Source organism: Bufo gargarizans, chromosome 7 (assembly GCF_014858855.1).
Source record: "Bufo gargarizans isolate SCDJY-AF-19 chromosome 7, ASM1485885v1, whole genome shotgun sequence".
NCBI classification, from domain to species: domain Eukaryota; kingdom Metazoa; phylum Chordata; class Amphibia; order Anura; family Bufonidae; genus Bufo; species Bufo gargarizans.
This window is the reverse complement of record NC_058086.1, coordinates 44,340,156-44,359,782: the sequence shown is the minus strand read 5'-3', so window position 1 is coordinate 44,359,782 and position 19,627 is coordinate 44,340,156. Positions and strand designations below refer to the sequence as shown.

Sequence of the window (19,627 nt, the reverse complement as noted above, 5' to 3'; positions counted from 1 at the left end):
ACCCAGGGCTAAAAAGAATTCATCCACTGAACGGAGAGGCCGTGCCCCCTCCGGCAGCGAAAAGGCCCAGGACTGAGCGTTACCCCTGAGCAGCGATATAATGATCCCCACACTCCGTTCCTCATCACCAGAGGAATGGGGAAGAAGGCTAAAATGGAGTTTGCAAGCCTGTCTAAAACGCACAAAATTCTCACTACCCCTGGAGAACGTATCCGGGAGCGAGATCTTAGGCTCAGAACAAACTCCATGAACGCAAGCTGAACCGGTCACTTGAAGCTGAGAAAAAGTCTTACGGAGATCAGCTACCTCCAATGAAAGACCCTGGAAGCGTTCAGCCAAAAGTGAAACCGGATCCATGCTTGAGACGGTTTTGGCGGCTTATAATGTCACGGACGGTGTACAGGAAACAAGACAAAGCAACATGCATATATGACTGAGTGGATCCAAAGCTAAGGAACCAAAAGGGAGACCCCTGCACAAGACCTGAGACTTTCCCTGGCTGCTCAGCCTATGCATAGATCTGAAAGGTGGAAGGTTGCATATCCATGTACCTTGACTATATAACCCCTGAACAGGGCTGCCATCAGAAATGTTGGGGCCCCTTACACAGCTCCAGGCCTGGGCCCCCCCTCCTACCCTTCAGAATCCATCCTGACTCCACCTCCCCTCCACCCCCAAGGATCTACCCCCAATTTCATTATTTTTTTACAACTACAAAGACAGTAAAAAGTGATAATCAGCGATTTCAGTAAGGAATTAATTTTTGACCAAATAATATGAAGCCGCTACCACGACAAGGTCGACTCTTTTAAGCAGGACCCCACACTAACTACACTACCTGTTCTAATCTGCCCCAGCAATCTTCCCCTGGCACATTTAAGAAAAAACACCTTAAAAGCACAAGGTTTACTGTTACAGTGTTATGGGGGGATCTGTGGATGATGCACTGTTATGGGGGGATCTGTGGATGACCTACTGTTATGGGGGGAATCTGTGGAGGACTTACTGTTATGGGGCGAATCTGTGGATGACTTACTGTTATGGGGGAATCTGTGGATGACACACTGTTAAGGGGGATCTGTGGATGACTTACTGTTATGGGGGGATCTGTGGATGACACACTGTTATGAGGGATCTGTGGATGACACACTGTTATGGGGGATCTGTGGATGACACACTGTTATGAGGGATCTGTGGATGACTTACTGTTATGGGGGGATCTGTGGATGACACACTGTTATGGGGGATCTGTGGATGACACACTGTTATGGGGGATCTGTGGATGACACACTGTTATGGGGGATCTGTGGATGACACACTGTTATGGGGGATCTGTGGATGACACTCAACCACTCTCAAACCCAACTGGTCAAACTTGTTAAATGGATCCCAAACACAATATGCACAATAACACACCCCACCCCCTCCAACACTTAATTAACCCCTTCATGGCCTAAAGCAGAACACAAAGCTAAATAGAGCTGGGTGGGCTGGCAAGGGAGGGGTTAATAACAATAAGTGATGGAGGATCCTGGCCCTGTGGGATAATCCAGAAAACAGCTTAGCATTTTACCCCCGAGCAAAGACCACACAACATAGAGCTGCCTGGCCAAGTAGACAACATAAGGATCAATATGAAAATAAATAATTTGGAGCCTTTGAAATCGCTCAGCGCAGTATGCGGCATAGGCGACTGTCACACTGCCGTTTCTGGATCCGCCTGTGGGATCTGTTTCAGGGCTCTCACAAGCGGCCCCAAACAGATCAGTTTTGCCCCAATGCATTCAGAATGGATAAGGATCCGTTCAGAATGCATCCGTTTGGCTCCGTTCCGCCTCCATTCCGCTCTGGAGGCCGACACCAAAACGCTGCTTGCAGTCGGATCTTTCAAATATTTTAACCTGTGACTCATTCGATTCTCAGACTCCCTGTACTTGTGTCAGTGACTCAGACTCAGAGCTGCTAGTGCTTGCCTTGCCTCAGCTCTGATTGGTTGGTGGGCGGGGAGGGGAGGGGCTGGCAGCAGCAGCTTCCACTCTAGGATCAGATTACACTCCTCCCGAGCCCCTCCCCTCCCTGCTGCCAGCGGCTCTGCTATTGTGTGCTGGGTCAGACTGAGCGGCTTCACTCGGATCAGCTTAGTCAGGTGAATCGACTCCTCCGGTTCAGTGAACTGAATCGATTCAAATGAATGATTCGTTCATGAACTGGACATCACTAGCAAGGAATAATCAATATCCCCCTCTAGCGATGCAATAAAGTTCAACTCAAGTCACTGACAAATGGGAGGGGGGAAAAAAACTGTCTGGGCCCCCCCAGGGTCTGGGCCCCTTACTGGGGTATTGGCTGTACCCCCCTGATGGCGGCCCTGCCCCTGAACACCCTACAATAGTGAGGGGACACGACCACCGGCTCCCTACACCAGACACAGAGGGAGTCAGGGTCACCTGGGATCCAGCAAACAGAAAATAACAGATAAATGTTCAGCACTTAACTTTGTAGCAGACTGGAAAACAAGATCAGCATGCACACACACTCCAGGAAGTAGTATAAGCCGCCCAGTAATGCACCATGGGGAGGAATTTAAAGGGAAGCAATCAGTCCAACTCCATGACAGCTGAGAGAGGCTAACGAGATGAGGAACTGAACAGCACTCAAGGAGGAGGTTCTGAAAGGCCTCTGTCAGAGCTTCTCAGCTGTCTGGTTGTGACACCGACAGGGCTGCCCATTATCCCCCGCTCTATATATATTAGTGATGGAGACCCTCCTACAAGCCATTAGAGACCATCCTGGTATAAGAGGTGTTAGAGCCAAGAATGATATAATTGAATATACCAATGTCGCTTATGCTGATGACCCTTTGGTAATGGTCTCCAACCCGGTCGAGGCCTTCCCGCATCTCCTCTCTCTATTTGACTTATTCGGTAAAGTCTCTAACTATAAAGTGAATTATACCAAGTCGGAGGCCATGAACATCACAGCTCTGTCAAAAAGTGTGTCCTCCTTTAAAGCCACGACACCCTTCCTATGGCAGACTTCCCACATTACATACCTGGGGGTTAAGATCCCGTCTGATCTGAAAAACATTTTCCAACTGAATTATATTCCCCTCCTGTCCGAGGTAGAACGCCTACTAGGCCCCCTCCGCATACCATACACCTCCTGGATGGGAAGAAATAACCTGCTGAAGGCCTTTGTGCTACCTAAAATACTCTATGTCATGCAGATGCTGCCTGTCTTCCTCCCCTCCTCATTTTTTACACAGATACGGAGACTGTTTTCTACTTACCTGTGGGGGGGGGAGCTAGGATAGCGCATAGCAGACTAATCTTGAGGAAGACTCAGGGAGGGTTTGCTCTACCAGACGTGCAGCTATATTACCAGGCAATTCATCTTAGAAGATGGATGCAACTCCATGCTCCTAACTACTCTACTTTGGGTACCGCCTTAGAGACACTCCAACTCTCTCAATCACAGAGAGAGGCACTGTGGGGTCTGACCACCACATCCCTGCATAGCCATACGCTGCTTAAAGGCACTAGTCTGGTAATTAAGCAACTTAACCTCCTCAGGACCGCCGTACGCAGGATTGCGTCCTGCCGGCGGTCCTGCTCTTCTGGGTGGACGAATATACGCGTCCTCCCGCGAGAGCCGAGATTTCCTGTGAACGCGCACAGGCGCGCGCACTCACAGGAACGGAAGGTAAGCGAGTGGATCTCCAGCCTGCCAGCGGCGATCGCTCGCTGGCAGGCTGGAGATCCGAATTTTTTAACCCCTAACAGGTATATTAGACGCTGTTTTCATAACAGCGTCTAATATACCTCCTACCTGGTCCTCTGGTGGTCCCTTTTGTTAGGATCGACCACCAGAGGACTCAGGTAGGTCAGTACAGTGGCACCAAACACCACACTACACTACACTACACCCCCCCCCCGTCACTTATTAACCCCTTATAAACCCCTGATCACCCATGATCACCCCATATAAACTCCCTGATCACCCCCCTGTCATTGATCACCGCCCTGTCATTGATCACCCCCCTGTCAGGCTCCGTTCAGACGTCCGTATGATTTTTACGGATCCACGGATACATGGATCGGATCCGCAAAAAGCATACGGACGTCTGAATGGAGCCTTACAGGGGGGTGATCAATGACAGGCGGGTGATCACCCATATACACTCCCTGATCACCCCCTGTCATTGATCACCCCCCTGTCATTGATCACCCCCCCGTAAGGCTCCATTCAGACGTCCGCATGATTTTTACGGATCCATGGATACATGGATTGGATCCGCAAAACACATGCGGACGTCTGAATGGAGCCTTACAGGGGGTGATCAATGACAGGCGGGTGATCACCCATATACACTCCCTGATCACCCCCCTGTCATTGATAACCCCCCTGTAAGGCTCCATTCAGACGTCCGCATATGTTTTGTGGATCCGATCCATGTATCCATGGATCCGTAAAAATCATGCGGACGTCTGAATGGAGCCTTACAGGGGGGTGATCAATGACAGGCGGGTGATCACCCATATACACTCCCTGATCACCCCCTGTCATTGATCACCCCCCTGTCATTGATCACCCCCCTGTAAGGCTCCATTCAGACGTCCGCATGATTTTTACGGATCCATGGATACATGGATCGGATCCACAAAACACATGCGGACGTCTGAATGGAGCCTTACAGGGGGTGATCAATGACAGGCGGGTGATCACCCATATACACTCCCTGATCACCCCCCTGTCATTGATAACCCCCCTGTAAGGCTCCATTCAGACGTCCGCATATGTTTTGTGGATCCGATCCATGTATCCATGGATCCGTAAAAATCATGCGGACGTCTGAATGGAGCCTTACAGGGGGGTGATCAATGACAGGCGGGTGATCACTCCCTGATCACCCCCTGTCATTGATCACCCCCCTGTCATTGATCACCCCCCTGTAAGGCTCCATTCAGACATCCGCATGATTTTTTACGGATACATGGATACATGGATCGGATCCGCAAAACACATGCGGATGTCTGAATGGAGCCTTACAGGGGGGGTGATCATTGACAAGGGGGTGATCACCCTGATCACCCCCTGTCATTGATAACCCCCCTGTAAGGCTCCATTCAGACGTCCACATGTGTTTTGTGGATCCGATCCATGTATCCATGGATCCGTAAAAAATCATGCGGATGTCTGAATGGAGCCTTACAGGGGGGGTGATCAGTGACAGGGGGGTGATCACCCTGATCACCCCCTGTCATTGATAACCCCCCTGTAAGGCTCCATTCAGACGTCCGCATGTGTTTTGTGGATCCGATCCATGTATCCATGGATCCGTAAAAAATCATGCGGATGTCTGAATGGAGCCTTACAGGGGGGGTGATCAGTGACAGGGGGGTGATCACCCTGATCACCCCCTGTCATTGATAACCCCCCTGTAAGGCTCCATTCAGACGTCCGCATGTGTTTTGTGGATCCGATCCATGTATCCATGGATCCGTAAAAAATCATGCGGATGTCTGAATGGAGCCTTACAGGGGGGGTGATCATTGACAGGGGGGTGATCACCCTGATCACCCCCTGTCATTGATAACCCCCCTGTAAGGCTCCATTCAGACGTCCGCATGTGTTTTGTGGATCCGATCCATGTATCCATGGATCCGTAAAAAATCATGCGGATGTCTGAATGGAGCCTTACAGGGGGGGTGATCAGTGACAGGGGAGTGATCACCCTGATCACCCCCTGTCATTGATAACCCCCTTGTAAGGCTCCATTCAGACGTCCGCATGTGTTTTGTGGATCCGATCCATGTATCCATGGATCCGTTAAAAATCATGCGAATGTCTGAATGGAGCCTTACAGGGGGGGTGATCATTGACAGGGGGGTGATCAGGGAGTCTATATGGGTGATCACCCCCCTGTCATTGATCACCCCCCTGTCATTGATCACCCCCCCTGGTAAGGCTCCATTCAGACATTTTTTTTGGCACAAGTTAGCGGAAATTTTTTGTTTGTTTTTGTTTTTGTTTTTTCTTACAAAGTCTCATATTCTACTAACTTGTGTCAAAAAATAAAATCTCACATGGACGCACCATACCCCTCACGGAATCCAAATGCGTAAACATTTTTAGACATTTATATTCCAGACTTCTTCTCACGCTTTAGGGCCCCTAAAAAGCCAGGGCAGTATAAATACCCCACATGTGACCCCATTTCGGAAAGAAGACACCCCAAGGTATTCCGTGAGGGGCATATTGAGTCCATGAAAGATTGAAATTTTTGTCTTAAGTTAGCGGAAAGTGAGACTTTGTGAGAAAAAAACAAAAAAAAATCAATATCCGCTAACTTATGTGAAAAAAAAAAAATTCTAGGAACTCGCCATGCCCCTCATTGAATACCTTGGGGTGTCTTCTTTCCAAAGTGGGGTCACATGTGGGGTATTTATACTGCCCTGGCTTTTTAGGGGCCCGAAAGTGTGAGAAGAAGTCTGGGATCCAAATGTCTAAAAATGCCCTCCTAAAAGGAATTTGGGCCCCTTTGCGCATCTAGGCTGCAAAAAAGTGTCACACATGTGGTATTGCCGTACTCAGGAGAAGTTGGGGAATGTGTTTTGGGGTGTCATTTTACATATACCCATGCTGGGTGAGAAAAATATCTTGGTCAAATGCCAACTTTGTATAAAAAAATGGGAAAAGTTGTCTTTTGCCAAGATATTTCTCTCACCCAGCATGGGTATATGTAAAATGACACCCCAAAACACATTGCCCAACTTCTCCTGAGTACGGCGATACCAGCTGTGTGACACTTTTTTGCAGCCAAGGTGGGCAAAGGGGCACATATTCCAAAGTGCACCTTTCGGATTTCGCAGGCCATTTTTTACACATTTTGATTGCAAGGTACTTCTTACACATTTGGGCCCCTAAATTGCCAGGGCAGTATAACTACCCCACAAGTGACCCCATTTTGGAAAGAAGACACCCCAAGGTATTCCGTGAGGGGCATGGCGAGTTCCTAGAATTTTTTATTTTTTGTCGCAAGTTAGTGGAATATGAGACTTTGTAAGAAAAAAATAAAAAATAAAAATCATCATCATTTTCCGCTAACTTGTGACAAAAAATAAAAAGTTCTATGAACTCACTATGCCCATCAGCGAATACCTTAGGGTGTCTACTTTCCGAAATGGGGTCATTTGTGGGGGTTTTCTACTGTTTGGGCATTGTAGAACCTCAGGAATCATGACAGGTGCTCAGAAAGTCAGAGCTGTTTCAAAAAGCGGAAATTCACATTTTTGTACCATAGTTTGTAAACGCTATAACTTTTACCCAAACCATTTTTCTTTTTGCCCAAACATTTTTTTTTATCAAAGACACGTAGAACAATAAATTTGGCGAAAAATTTATATATGGATGTCGTTTTTTTTTGCAAAATTTTACAGCTGAAAGTGAAAAATGTCATTTTTTTGCAAAAAAATCGTTACATTTTGATTAATAACAAAAAAAGTAAAAATGTCAGCAGCAATAAAATACCACCAAATGAAAGCTCCATTAGTGAGAAGAAAAGGAGGTAAAATTCATTTGGGTGGTAAGTTGCATGACCGAGCGATAAACGGTGAAAGGAGTGTAGTGCCGAAGGGTAAAAAGTGCTCTGGTCATGAAGGGGGTTTCACCTAGCGGGGCTGAAGTGGTTAACAAAGATCACGGGTTATTAGGCAATCCCTCACTAGTCATGCCTGCAGATTTAGCTCCCTATGCTGTGAGACCTACGCTAACAAACACCCCCCCCCGGCGTGGAGTGCCCTTAGAGATTTCACTGTCAAAATGTTCCAAGATGATGCCTTAGGTGAATTGTCGACTGAACACCCTCTGCATCTGTCTGTGCAATCTTGCAACTTCCTGGGCTTAGCCGATTTTCAGTCTGTCAGCAAGATTTTGTTAGGAAAACTAGCCCACAAACAGGACCAGACATGGTTCGAAAAAATCTTGTCCTCCAGCTCACCGCATAGAAGAGTGATCTCTTTATTCTATTTAGGTTTAAATGTACCCGGTGCTGCAGATGTCCCCCTATTCTTGAAAACTTGGGAGTCAGAATTGGATAGGACCTTCTCGGAGACAGACGTTCTCCGCTTATATGCACACTCGCATGGCTTTTCCAGGTGTGTCAAGATTCAGGAGCATTCCTTTAAGGTACTCACCCAATGGTATATGACACCAAGACAGTTGTTCCTTAGAGGTCTTAGTTCTAGTGATCGTTGCTGGAGATGCGAGACAGGGGAGGGCACTCTCTCACATATTTTCTGGTCATGTCCTAAGATACAGCCTTTCTGGGCTGCAGTATCCAAAACCATTAACTTGATTACGCACAAGGTGATACCTTTGTCTCCGGAGTTGGTCCTACTATGGCTGCCCACTAAAGACCTTTCCCCTTCAAAAAATAACTTGGCCACGCAACTGATCCAGGCCGCGAGGCTCATAATCCCCCAGAGGTGGCTCAGTACAGATCCACCTACTTTTCTACAATGGGTAAATAAAGTAGACCATATACAGCGTCTCGAGGAATTGGCTAGTTGGGAGGCAACACATGAGAAACATGTCAAAATGTGGAACCCTTGGTTACGTTATCGTCTTCACCCTCAGTGACAGCTCAATGTAGGTCTTTTGACCCTAACATCTTGTGTTGCTACATCTTATCCCCAAGGCAGGGTTATCAAATATTTCCATAAGATGTGCTTAGAGATCCAGTTTATGGTTTGGTTTGCTTAGTAAGGCCGGTTGCCTTGCTGTTCACCACCAAGATAAAATGTCCCCGCAGACTAAGTGACATTCATAAGCTTGTACTTCTATTGCACAGGGTGTACATCTGAAAGGACACGCAAGGGCCTATATTTGAGTACGATATGATGTAATGTATGTACTTCACGTTGGGTCTTTATCTAAATGCAATTGTTTTTGTCCATAATATGTGTACAAGCCTATGGGGATGTGCCTATCCCCCTTGATGCCATTATTTGATGCGTTTGCAAATCATTGCCCTAAGTGTATAAGTCACTTTTGTAACCGCTGTCTGCTTCTTTTCAATAAAAAGAAAATTGACAAAGAATATAACTACTATAATACTGCCTCCTATGTGCAAGAATATAACTACTATAATACTGCCTCCTATGTGCAAGAATATAACTACTATAATACTGCTCCTATGTACAAGAATATAACTACTATAATACTGCCTCCTGTGTACAAGAATATAACTACTATAATACTGCCTCCTATGTACAAGGATATAACTACTATAATACTGCTCCTATGTGCAAGAGTATAACTACTATAATACTGCTCCTATGTACAAGAATATAACTACTATAATACTGCTCCTATGTACAAGAATATAACCACTATAATACTGCTCCTATGTACAGGAATATAACTACTATAATACTGCTCCTATGTATAAGAAAAGAATATAACTACTATAATACTGCTCCTATGTACAAGAACATAACTACTATAATACTGCACCTATATACAAGAATATAACTACTATAATACTGCTCCTATGTACAAGAATATAACTACTATAATACTGCCTCCTATGTAAGCATGCACAGGTTAACAAAAAAAAAAAAACACATGAATGTTGGGCAAAATTGTCTGACCCTAAAGAAGCCAGCTCAGCATCATGAAGTAATCCTAAAAAAGCAAACTGAGACTAAACAGGCTAAAATAATCAGTAATTTTATTAAATACATAAATATGACAAAATACACAAAAGCTTTTGCGTCTTTTGTCATATTTATGTATTTAATAAAATAACTGATTATTTTAGCTTGTTTAGTCTCAGTTAGCTTTTTTGGGATTTCTGCTCCTATGTACAAGAATATAACTACTATAATACTGCCCCTATGTACAAGAATATAACTACTATAATACTGCTCCTATGTGCAAGACTATAACTACTATAATACTGCCCCCTATGTACAAGAATATAACTACTATAATACTGCCTCCTATGTACAAGAATATAACTACTATAATAATGTTCCTATGTATAAGAATATCATTACTATAATACTGCCTCCTATGTTCAAGAATATAACTACTATAATAATGCTCCTATGTACAAGAATATAGCTACTATAATACTGCTCTTATGTTCAAGAATATAACTACTATAATAATGCTCCTATGTACAAGAATATAACTACTATAATACTTCTCCTATGTACAAGAATATAACTACTATAATACTGCTTCTATGTACAAGAATATAACTACTATAATACTTCTCCTATGTACAAGAATATAACTACTATAATACTGCTTCTATGTACAAGAATATAACTACTATAATACTGCTCCTATGTACAAGAATATAACTACTATAATACTGCTCCTATGTACAAGAATATAACTACTATAATACTGCTCCTATGTACAAGAATATAACTACTATAATACTGCTCCTATGTACAAGAATATAACTACTATAATACTGCTCCTATGTACAAGAATATAACTACTATAATAGTGTTCCTATGTATAAGAATATAACTACTATAATACTGCTCCTATGTACAAGAATGTAACTGCTATAATACTGCCTCCTATGTACAAGAATATAACTACTATAATACTGCTCCTATGTACAAGAATGTAACTGCTATAATACTGCCTCCTATGTACAAGAATATAACTACTATAATACTGCTCCTATGTACAAGAATATAACTACTATAATACTGCCTCCTATGTACAAGAATATAACTACTATAATACTGCTCTTATGTATAAGAATATAACTACTATAATACTGCTCCTATGTACAAAAATATATTTTCAATAATGCTGCCTCCTATTTGGAAATGCACTGAAAAATGAGATGCATGGTATGCTTTTTTCCAATTTAATGTGATAGAGTCTTCAACAGAGGTACTAAGAGAGCATGCAGTGCAGATGTGAACAAGGCCTAAGAGACTGAGCCAAATAAGCCACAAAATCTAGTGAGACTCGGTCTTATGAGGCTTAAGCATGAGGCGACGGATGGCGAGAGGCTGCAGCTTCACAGGGAACACCCACTGAGCTAAAAACTTAAAGCTCCACACAAATGTGCAATCTGAACCTCGACAGATGTGTATCTACCATGTACATATCACAACTGCGGTCCGCATACAGTATAATGATGTCATTTTGCCAGAATGAATGGGCATATACGGCCTGGCTCCAGGACTGATGCAGCTCAGAGCAAAGTATTATTATTTCATCACCATTAAGGTCCAGCAACAACCAATATTTTGTATAATGCTGCTCCGTACGTAATGTTCCAGGTAAGAGAACATGATAAATATTGAATATTTATAACGGCTGTTAACTGTTATTCTGCACCTCTCAAAGTTGGAAAGAGCAACGGATGATGTCCAGGCTGCATAATGCTCCAATTTACATGATTAGGATGTTCAGTATCAGATGGAAAGGAGCTTTATTATGTTATTTGCTTAATGGAGACAGGAAGCTGAATGTACAACACCACCTCCAGGGAGCGAAGGAGAGAGGGAAGGAAACAAGGAAGGACAAAAGGAAGGAAGAAAGGAGCGAAGGAAAGAAGAAAGGGAGGACGGAGGGAAGGAGAGAACAAAAGAAGAAAGGGAGGAGAGAAGGAAGGAAACAAGGAAGAAAGGAGGGAAGGAAGGAAACAAGGAAGAAAATAAAAAGGGAGGGAATAAGAGAAGGAAGGAAACAAGAAGGACAAAAGGAAGGAAGAAAGGAAAGACGAAGGGAAGTAGAGAAGAAAGGACAAACGGAAGGAAAGAAAAAAGGAAGGAGGGAGGGAAGGAGAGAAGGAAGGAAACAAGGAAGAAAGGAAGGAGGGAAGGAAACAAGGAAGGACAAAAGGAAGAAAGGAAAGAGGGAGGGAAGGAGAGAAGGAAGGAAACAAGAAGGAAAAAAGGGAGGGAAGGAGAGAAGGAAGGAATCAAGGAATGACAAAAGGAAGGAAGGTAAGGAGGGAGTGATGGAAGGAAACAAGGAAGGAAAGGAGGGAAAGAAGGAACCAAGGAAGAAAGATAGGAATGAGAAAGCAGAGAGAGTGAAGTAACAGACAAAAAAGGAATGGAAGAAGAAAGGGAGAGAGGGAAGGAGAGAAGGAGGGAATCAAGGAATGACAAAAGGAAGGAAGGTAAGGAGGGAGTGATGGAAGGAAACAAGGAAGGAATGGAGGGAAAGAAGGAACCAAGGAAGAAAGAAAGGAATGAGAAAGCAGAGAGAGAGAAGTAACAGACAAAAAAAGGAATGAAAGAAGAAAGGGAGAGAGGGAAATAAGGATGGAAGGAAGGGAGAGGAAGGAAGGGAGGAGGGAATCTAGGAAGAAGAAGAATAAAGGAAGGAATCTTGCAAAGGAAAGGACCAAGGAAGGAAGGAAAGAATGGACTGGGAAGGAAGTGAGGTGGCAGAGAGTAGAAAGAAGTGGAAAAAGAAAGGAAGGGGTAGTGAAAGGGATGGATGGAGGAAAAGAAGGAAGTGCAGATGGAAGTGAGAAGAGAAAGCAAGGTAGGGAGAGACTGGAAAATGAGGAAACAGAAGAAGGGTGGGAATGGAAGGAGGAACGAAGAAATTAATGTCATAGAATCTTTTCAATACTCTTTTATTTATTTTTTATTAAAGATTAAGCATAACAGTGAATGTGAACAGTAGAGTGCATCTAAGCGTACATCAAATGCAGGGTACAACAAGTCCTAATTATAAAGACCAAAACATAATGTATATAAACTGATGGTATAAATAAAACTACCGGTAGGGGTGGGGAATGGGAAGTAACGATAAACCAGATAAATGCTATACATGTCCATGAGGTAAAAATCAGATAGGGAAAGAAGACACAGCTTATAAAATAAAGTTTATTATCTGGAAGATCAGTAAGTAAAATGTAGAAATTCCATCGGAAGGTGAACCACATACTCCAGCTTGCAGTGTGTCCTAGTTTTCCATGAGGAGAGCTCCACCATTTCTGTAGCCACTGGGAATGGTAGGAGGCTTTGGCTGGTCCCACTTCAGCAGGATCAACTACTTTGCAGTTAAAGGATGTGAAACAATCACTTTTTGGGCTACAGCCATGCCACCACTTGTGAAGGAGGAGGACTGATATAAATGGACCTCTGGTTTGAAAATGCTTTCAAATAACCAGTAACATAAATCTCTGATGTGTGCCCAAAGGGTTGCATTAATCAATATTACACTCTCCATTCTGGAATTCGGTGGTGGTATCCAAGACAGGTCATGTAGACTCCTTTTTTACCTTTAAGTCACCGCAAAAAGTAAAATGAACTCCAAGAGAGCAGCTCTGGAATGGGGATAGAACCCAGGACCCAATTGCTCCAATAGATACAGTACCTCAGAACCTTCCAGACTCTTCTATGATCCATCATTTACTCGGAGATACAAATATTAGAGGGACCGAAGCTTCTGTTCCCTACCTACAGTGTAATCCATTCTTATGAGAGAGCTGAAATAAGTGCATTCAATTACTAGCATTGCAGCCTCTTTAATGAATAGCTATTGATTCTTATAATACTCCAGCGATGATGGCGCTCAGACCTAAAGTGGACTTACATAGAGAAGGATCTCCCACTTCATTACTGGGTCATTATGGGGGCAGGATGCATTGTCTACTGAGGATGTTGATTTTATAGATTTAGCTATAAATGAGCAATAATGACAACAAGCACTGATCTGTATGCTGTGTCCTGTACTGCTTCTTGGGCTACTTCCTCTGTTTTTTCCTCTGTACTTTCCTGTACTGCTCCTTGTTCTGTTTCGTGTACCGCTCCTTGTTCTGTTCAGTGTACCGCTACTTGTTCTGTTCCCTGTGCTGCTTCTTGTTCTGTTCCCTGTGCTCCTCCTTGTTCTGTTCCCTGTGCTGCTCCTTGTTCTGTTCCCTGTGCTGCTCCTGGTTCTGTTCCCTGTGCTGCTCCTTGTTCTGTTCCCTGTGCTGCTCCTTGTTCTGTTCCCTGGGCTGCTCCATGATCTGTTCCGTATGCTGCTACTTGTTCTGTTCTCTGTGCTGCTCCTTGATCCGTTCCTTGTTCTTTGCCCTGTGCTGCTCTTTGTGCTGTTTACTGTGCTGTTTCCCATGCTGATCCATGTGCTGCTCCTTGCATTGTTTTCTTTGCTGCTCCTTGTGTTGTTTTCTGTACTGCTCCTTGTGCTGTTTCCTATACTGTTCCCTGTTTTTTCCTGTGCTGCTCCTTATGTTGTCTTCTTTGCTACTTCTTGTGCTGTCCCTATGCAGCTCCTTGTGGGGGTTCCTTTGCTGTTCCTTGCATTATTTCTTGTGCTGCTCCATGTATTGTTTCCTGTGCTGCTCCCCTGCTACTCATTTTGCTGTTTCCTTAGCTGTCCCTGTGCTGCTCCTTAAATTGGTTAATTTGCTGCTCCTTGTGTTTCCTTTGCTTTTCATGTTCTGCTCCCTGTCTTGTTTCCTATGCTGCATCTTGTGTTTTTTCCTGTACCGGTTCTTGTACTTTTTCCTGTGTTGCTCCTTGTGTTGTTTCTCGTGCTGCTCCATGTGCAGTTTCCTGTGCTGTTTCTTACACTATTTTCTGTGCTGCTCCTTATGCCGTTTCCTTTGTGCTCCTTGTGTTACTTCCTATGCTGTTTCCTGTTCTGCTCATTGTGTTGTTTCTTTGCTGCTCTTTGTGTTGTTTCCTGGGCTGCTCCTTTTACTATTTTCTGTGCTGCTCCTTATGCTGGGATCTTTGGCGCTCCTTGTGTTTCTTTCTGTACTGCTTCTTAAACTTTTTCCTGTTCTGCTCATTGTGTTGTTTCTTTGCTGCTCTTTGTGTTGTTTCCTGGGCTGCTCCTTTTACTGTTTTCTAAGCTGCTCCTTATGCTGGGTTCTTTGGTGCTCCTTGTGTTGCTTCCTGTACTGCTCCTTAAACTGTTTCTTGTTTTGCTCCTGTGTGGTTTCCTGGGCTGCTCTTTGTACTATTTTCTGTGCTGCTCCTTATGCTGGGGATCTTTGGCGCTCCTTGTGTTTCTTTCTGTACTGTTCCTTAAACTTTTTCCTGTTTTGCTCATTGTGTTGCTTCCTTGGCTGCTCATTGTGTTGCTTCCTGTGCTGTTTCCTGTTCTGCTCTTTGTGTTGTTTCTCTGCTGCTCCTTGGGCTGTTTACTGGACTACTCCTTGTACTGTTTCCTTTGCAGCTCCTTATGCTGTTTCTTTTGCTCCTTGTATTGCTTCCTTTGCTGCTCCTTGTGTTGTTTCCTGTGCTGCTCCTTTTACTATTTCCTGCACTGCTCCTTATGCTGTTTCCATCACTGCTCATTGTATTGCTTCCTGTGCTGCTACTTGTGTTGTTTCGGTGCTGTTTCCTATTCTGCTCATTGTGTTGTTTCTTGTGCTGCTTCTTGTGTTTCTTCCTTTGTGCTGCTTGTGTTGTTTCATGTGCTGCTCATTGTGTTGCTTCCTGTGCTGCTTCTTCTGTTGCTTCTTGTGCTGCTTCTTGTATTGTTTCCTTTGCTGCTCCTTGTATTGTTTCCTGGGCTGCTCTTTATGCTGTTTTCTTGGCTGCTCCGTTCTATTGCTTCCTGTGCTGCTCCTGCCCCTTAGTCTGCATCTTTGTGCTATATCTTGTGCACTATTTTTTATTTTTTTGCTGTCTCTTGTGCCCTTACATGTGCTGTGTCATGCTGTTTTTGTACTTTTTGTGCTGTTTGGAATTTTGTACAGTATATTTTTTCCCTATGGATTACAATATGAAAATAACTACAGCATTTACAACTAAGTCCATAGACCATGGGGTCTGAATTCAGTTTGGGGTCTGGTCTGGAGTCTGAATTTATTTTGGGGGTCTGTGCCAGAGTCTAGGATCTGTATTGGTTTTGGGTGTGCTGAATGGGTCATATGCAGTCTACTCACAGAATTGCTAAGGTAAGTAGTGCTTTCCACTACATACTCCTTGTATACAGGATTTAAGGAAAGCATTATCTCATATATAACATAGGGCCATTTACAGGGTGCCTATACACATCCTATGACATGCTTTATCTCCTCCACGGAGTGTGATTGCCACATTGCAGCGGCTGGTAATTACTTTGATAAGATTTGTACTTGCATGCTCCCATGTGGCCTCCTGATGAGTGAGAGATCCTGATGGATGCAGTTGTCCCTGGTGTCCCGATGGCATCTCTGCCCGCTCTCTTCACCCATCAATGAGCATCTCTGTGATTCAGCTTTGCAGTCCTCAGCATATGTCAACCCCTCTACCCTCCCCTGTGTATGTGTGGGAGCTGGGCTGGCTCTTGTAGGGGGTGTGATAGCTCACATACCCACATCAGGATCTGCAACTGCACACAAAGCTAGAAGAGCCTGCAAGTGCTTCACACCGACACAACACTGCTGCTGCACTGGTAAGGTACAGTATTCCCCATGTTACTTGTCACTTATTTTCTACTCTTCTTATTTGACACAGAAATGAGTTTGTCGGATGTGGCAGAGTCGAGATTGTGATTTGGCACAAGTCATGGTGATATATTTTAAGGTGTTATCTGTTGTTTTGCAGGTAAACCTTCTATGCCATCTGCAGCCCTAAAGAGAGAAATGACAAATACAGCTTTGCTGCATTTGTTTGTGCCTTGACTTTCTTATAATAATAATACTTTAGCAAGAGTTGATAAGGAAATCTGAATGAGAGCAGATTGATTTTATGTGCATATGTCTATCAGTATTATAGTTTATATTACTATTGTCACACGTCAGAGTAATGCTATGGACATAGATCATTTTATTCAACCATCTCCTCTATGTTGTATCAGCTGTCCGTGTCAGTATATATGGCTATGTCAGTTGATTATTGTCAAGTATCAGTTTGGAAGCTTATATCCGAATCGTCAACTATCAGAGTCATACTATAATCATTTACTAAACGGTCTCATAGAAGTGATAGCTATCAGTCATTATAGATGCATATATTAAATTGCATTATTGTCAACTGTCAAAGTCATGCCATAGAATTATACTAATCTGTCTCACCTATGTAATAGCTTTCAGTGTCAGTATACAGTATATGTATATATCATAATTGTCAACTAACAGTATTATAGCTTCTATCACTATTGTCAGCTGTCAGATTCATGCTATGGACATGTATCATTCTATTCATCTGTCTCATCTATGTAATATCAGCTATCGGTGTCAGTATATACGCATATTTCATTATTGAATCATTGTCACCTGTCATGCTATAAGCATATATCTTCTCAACTATCTTACATATTGTCATTTTTCAGAGTCATGCTATGGACATATATCATGCTACTCATCTGTCTCATTTATGTAATATCAGCTTTTACTGTCAGTATATACGCATATATCATTATTGAATTATTGTCACCTGTCATTCTATAGGCATATTGTCCACTATCCTAAATATTGTTATTGTCATTTGTCAGTGCCATGCTATATACATATCCTGTATATACCATATACTATCAGTGTACACGCGTCATTGTCATCTGCCAGCATCCGACTACAGTATATGCACTTTTATATCTCGTGGCCATAGTCAATATAAACGTATGAATTACTGTCAACTATCAGAGTGAATGTATATGTGATGACCGTCACCTGCCAGCCTTGTATGGTATCCATCTTTTTTCCCACTGAGAACATGACTGTATGTGCAGTGTAAGGGCATGGGCTGACTGTCAATGTTTGCTCATGGCAATGTCTGTCAATTATCAGAAACTTTTGAGACCTTGCGCAAAATTTAGTGGTTGATAATTGTAGTTTCTGATACCCCTTTAAGTTCCTGTTGAGTGGAATCAGTCAGCAAGGAGGTCAATAAAATGTGGTGACTATACGGCACTCGACACTTTATGTTGGCATTTCCCCTTTAAATCCGGAGTCCCTGTGTGTGTGCCATGGTGACCTCCTCATCTTTGATCCAGTCATTTACATGACGGTTCGTTAGGGAGATGTTAATGAGCTCCGATAACTGAGAAGAGTTTTATGGACCGGCACCTGCATGTGAAATAATGAGTATTCATCCAGCGATTTGCCTGGATATTGACGCTTCCTGGAAGACACGGAGAATCAGGTAACGAGCCCGCCGTGATGTCTTCACAATGGCTCAGCCAGACGGCAGCACAACCACTTGGAGGATTTCCAGGGGTTTCTTCATTTGCATGTGATGATGTCATTAGTAGATCACTATGTATTCATAGACAATGACATCATCATGACACAAAATAAGATGAAATCACCAAGATTAGCTAACCATGTCAGGTACGTAGGGGCTGCACAGGTAGAAATTAGAAATTGCAAGTGGGCCCCAATGTCTTCCCTTGAGCACCATATTGTTGAGCAGTGATGGCCAGTTCGCATTGTTCGCTCGCGAACACATGCGGGCTGCCATCTTTTTTCACAAGTCCGGCGAGGCACAGGTAAGCCCTTACCTGTGCCTGCGCCGCTCTGAAACACATGCGGTCACCGGGAGCAGGCAGTTCCGAGAACAGCCCGATGAAGGCCCCCGGTGGCTGTTCTCAGAACTGCCTGCTCCCGCTGACCGCATTTGTTTTCAGACCGGCTCCCGCCACAGGCACGGGCTTACCTGTGCCTCGCCGGACTTGTGAAAAAAGATGGCAGCCCACATATGTTTGCGGGCGAACAATGCGAACTGGCCATCACTGTTGTTAAGTGCAAAACTCTTCGCTGAGTAATTCCCATTCTACCAAAATTCTGTGGGAATAAAGTAGCAAATTTTAACATTTTCAACATTTTGCAACTTTTTGTGATTTTACGCCACTCTCCACACTTTAGAAAATGGGTGGGGAAGTGGGCACAGTTAGCTAGGCTAATTTGGTGCACTTTTGCTTTAGCAACTGCAACTTTTTGAAAAGTTGCAAAACAAAAAAAGAAGCAGAATCTGACTTCAATAGAGCTTGGCGACATGTAAAAACTGGAGTAACAGCTCTAGACAAAAGTGTTATGTCTGAAGATGCACCACATTTATTCAAAACTGTCGTTTGATAGATTTGGTGCAAATGATGGCAATGCAAACTCAAGAAACACTGTCCTCAAAAATGCTCCCTCCATAGAGGTCAATGGTTTGTCACTGCTATGCAGTCACCACTAGGGGGACCATAAGAGCGTACTGCATACTACCAGTGCATTGAACGCAATAATAAATCTGTACGCAGCAACTCCTATGCTCCCCTAATGGTGGTGGCAGGTTGTCCATGCCATGCCGATAAGAGGAGGAATGGAGGTGGAACTACAGCGGTTGAGGATGGGGTAGGGGAATATTATTTTAGATTTTTTTTATTTTTTTTACAGCATCTGCAGCCTAGGGAAAGCTCTTTTTTTGTGCTGGAATACTAAATTTTTCTTAATATATGAGATAAGGCTCTGATGTTCTATTCATTTTCACCACTAGGGGGCAGATCTCTTTATTGCTATAATGGCTTTCACGACTTAAATAGGATTCTCAGGAGAATTGCCCCCTAGTGGCGACAAGAGGCAACAGAGCCCTTTCAAGTTTATGCTCCAAACCCTACATGCAGCTCGTTTCTCGGGGAAAAACATTGTCACGATGGATACTCTGTAAAGTGACAGGAGAAAGGACCCGCAAATCTCACT

At 43.7% G+C, this 19,627-nt stretch overlaps 1 protein-coding gene across 6 annotated transcripts in view; it reads left to right on the top strand.

Annotated features, from left to right (window-relative positions):
• Positions 1-19,627, top strand: part of LEPR (leptin receptor) — a 93,991-nt gene that overhangs the window by 11,926 nt on the left and 62,438 nt on the right. For 2 of the 6 annotated variants that reach the window (XM_044302141.1, XM_044302147.1), the window contains exon 1: positions 16,486-16,550. The exons of 1 other annotated variant lie outside the window; for it this stretch is intronic. In XM_044302141.1, the coding sequence (XP_044158076.1) occupies positions 16,512-16,550 (39 nt within the window). In that variant the 5' untranslated portion in view covers positions 16,486-16,511. Of the gene's footprint in view, positions 1-15,855; positions 15,920-16,329; positions 16,404-16,485; positions 16,551-19,627 lie in introns of those variants that run through there. 3 more of the 6 variants (XM_044302142.1, XM_044302146.1, XM_044302144.1) reach the window with 3 other exon arrangements.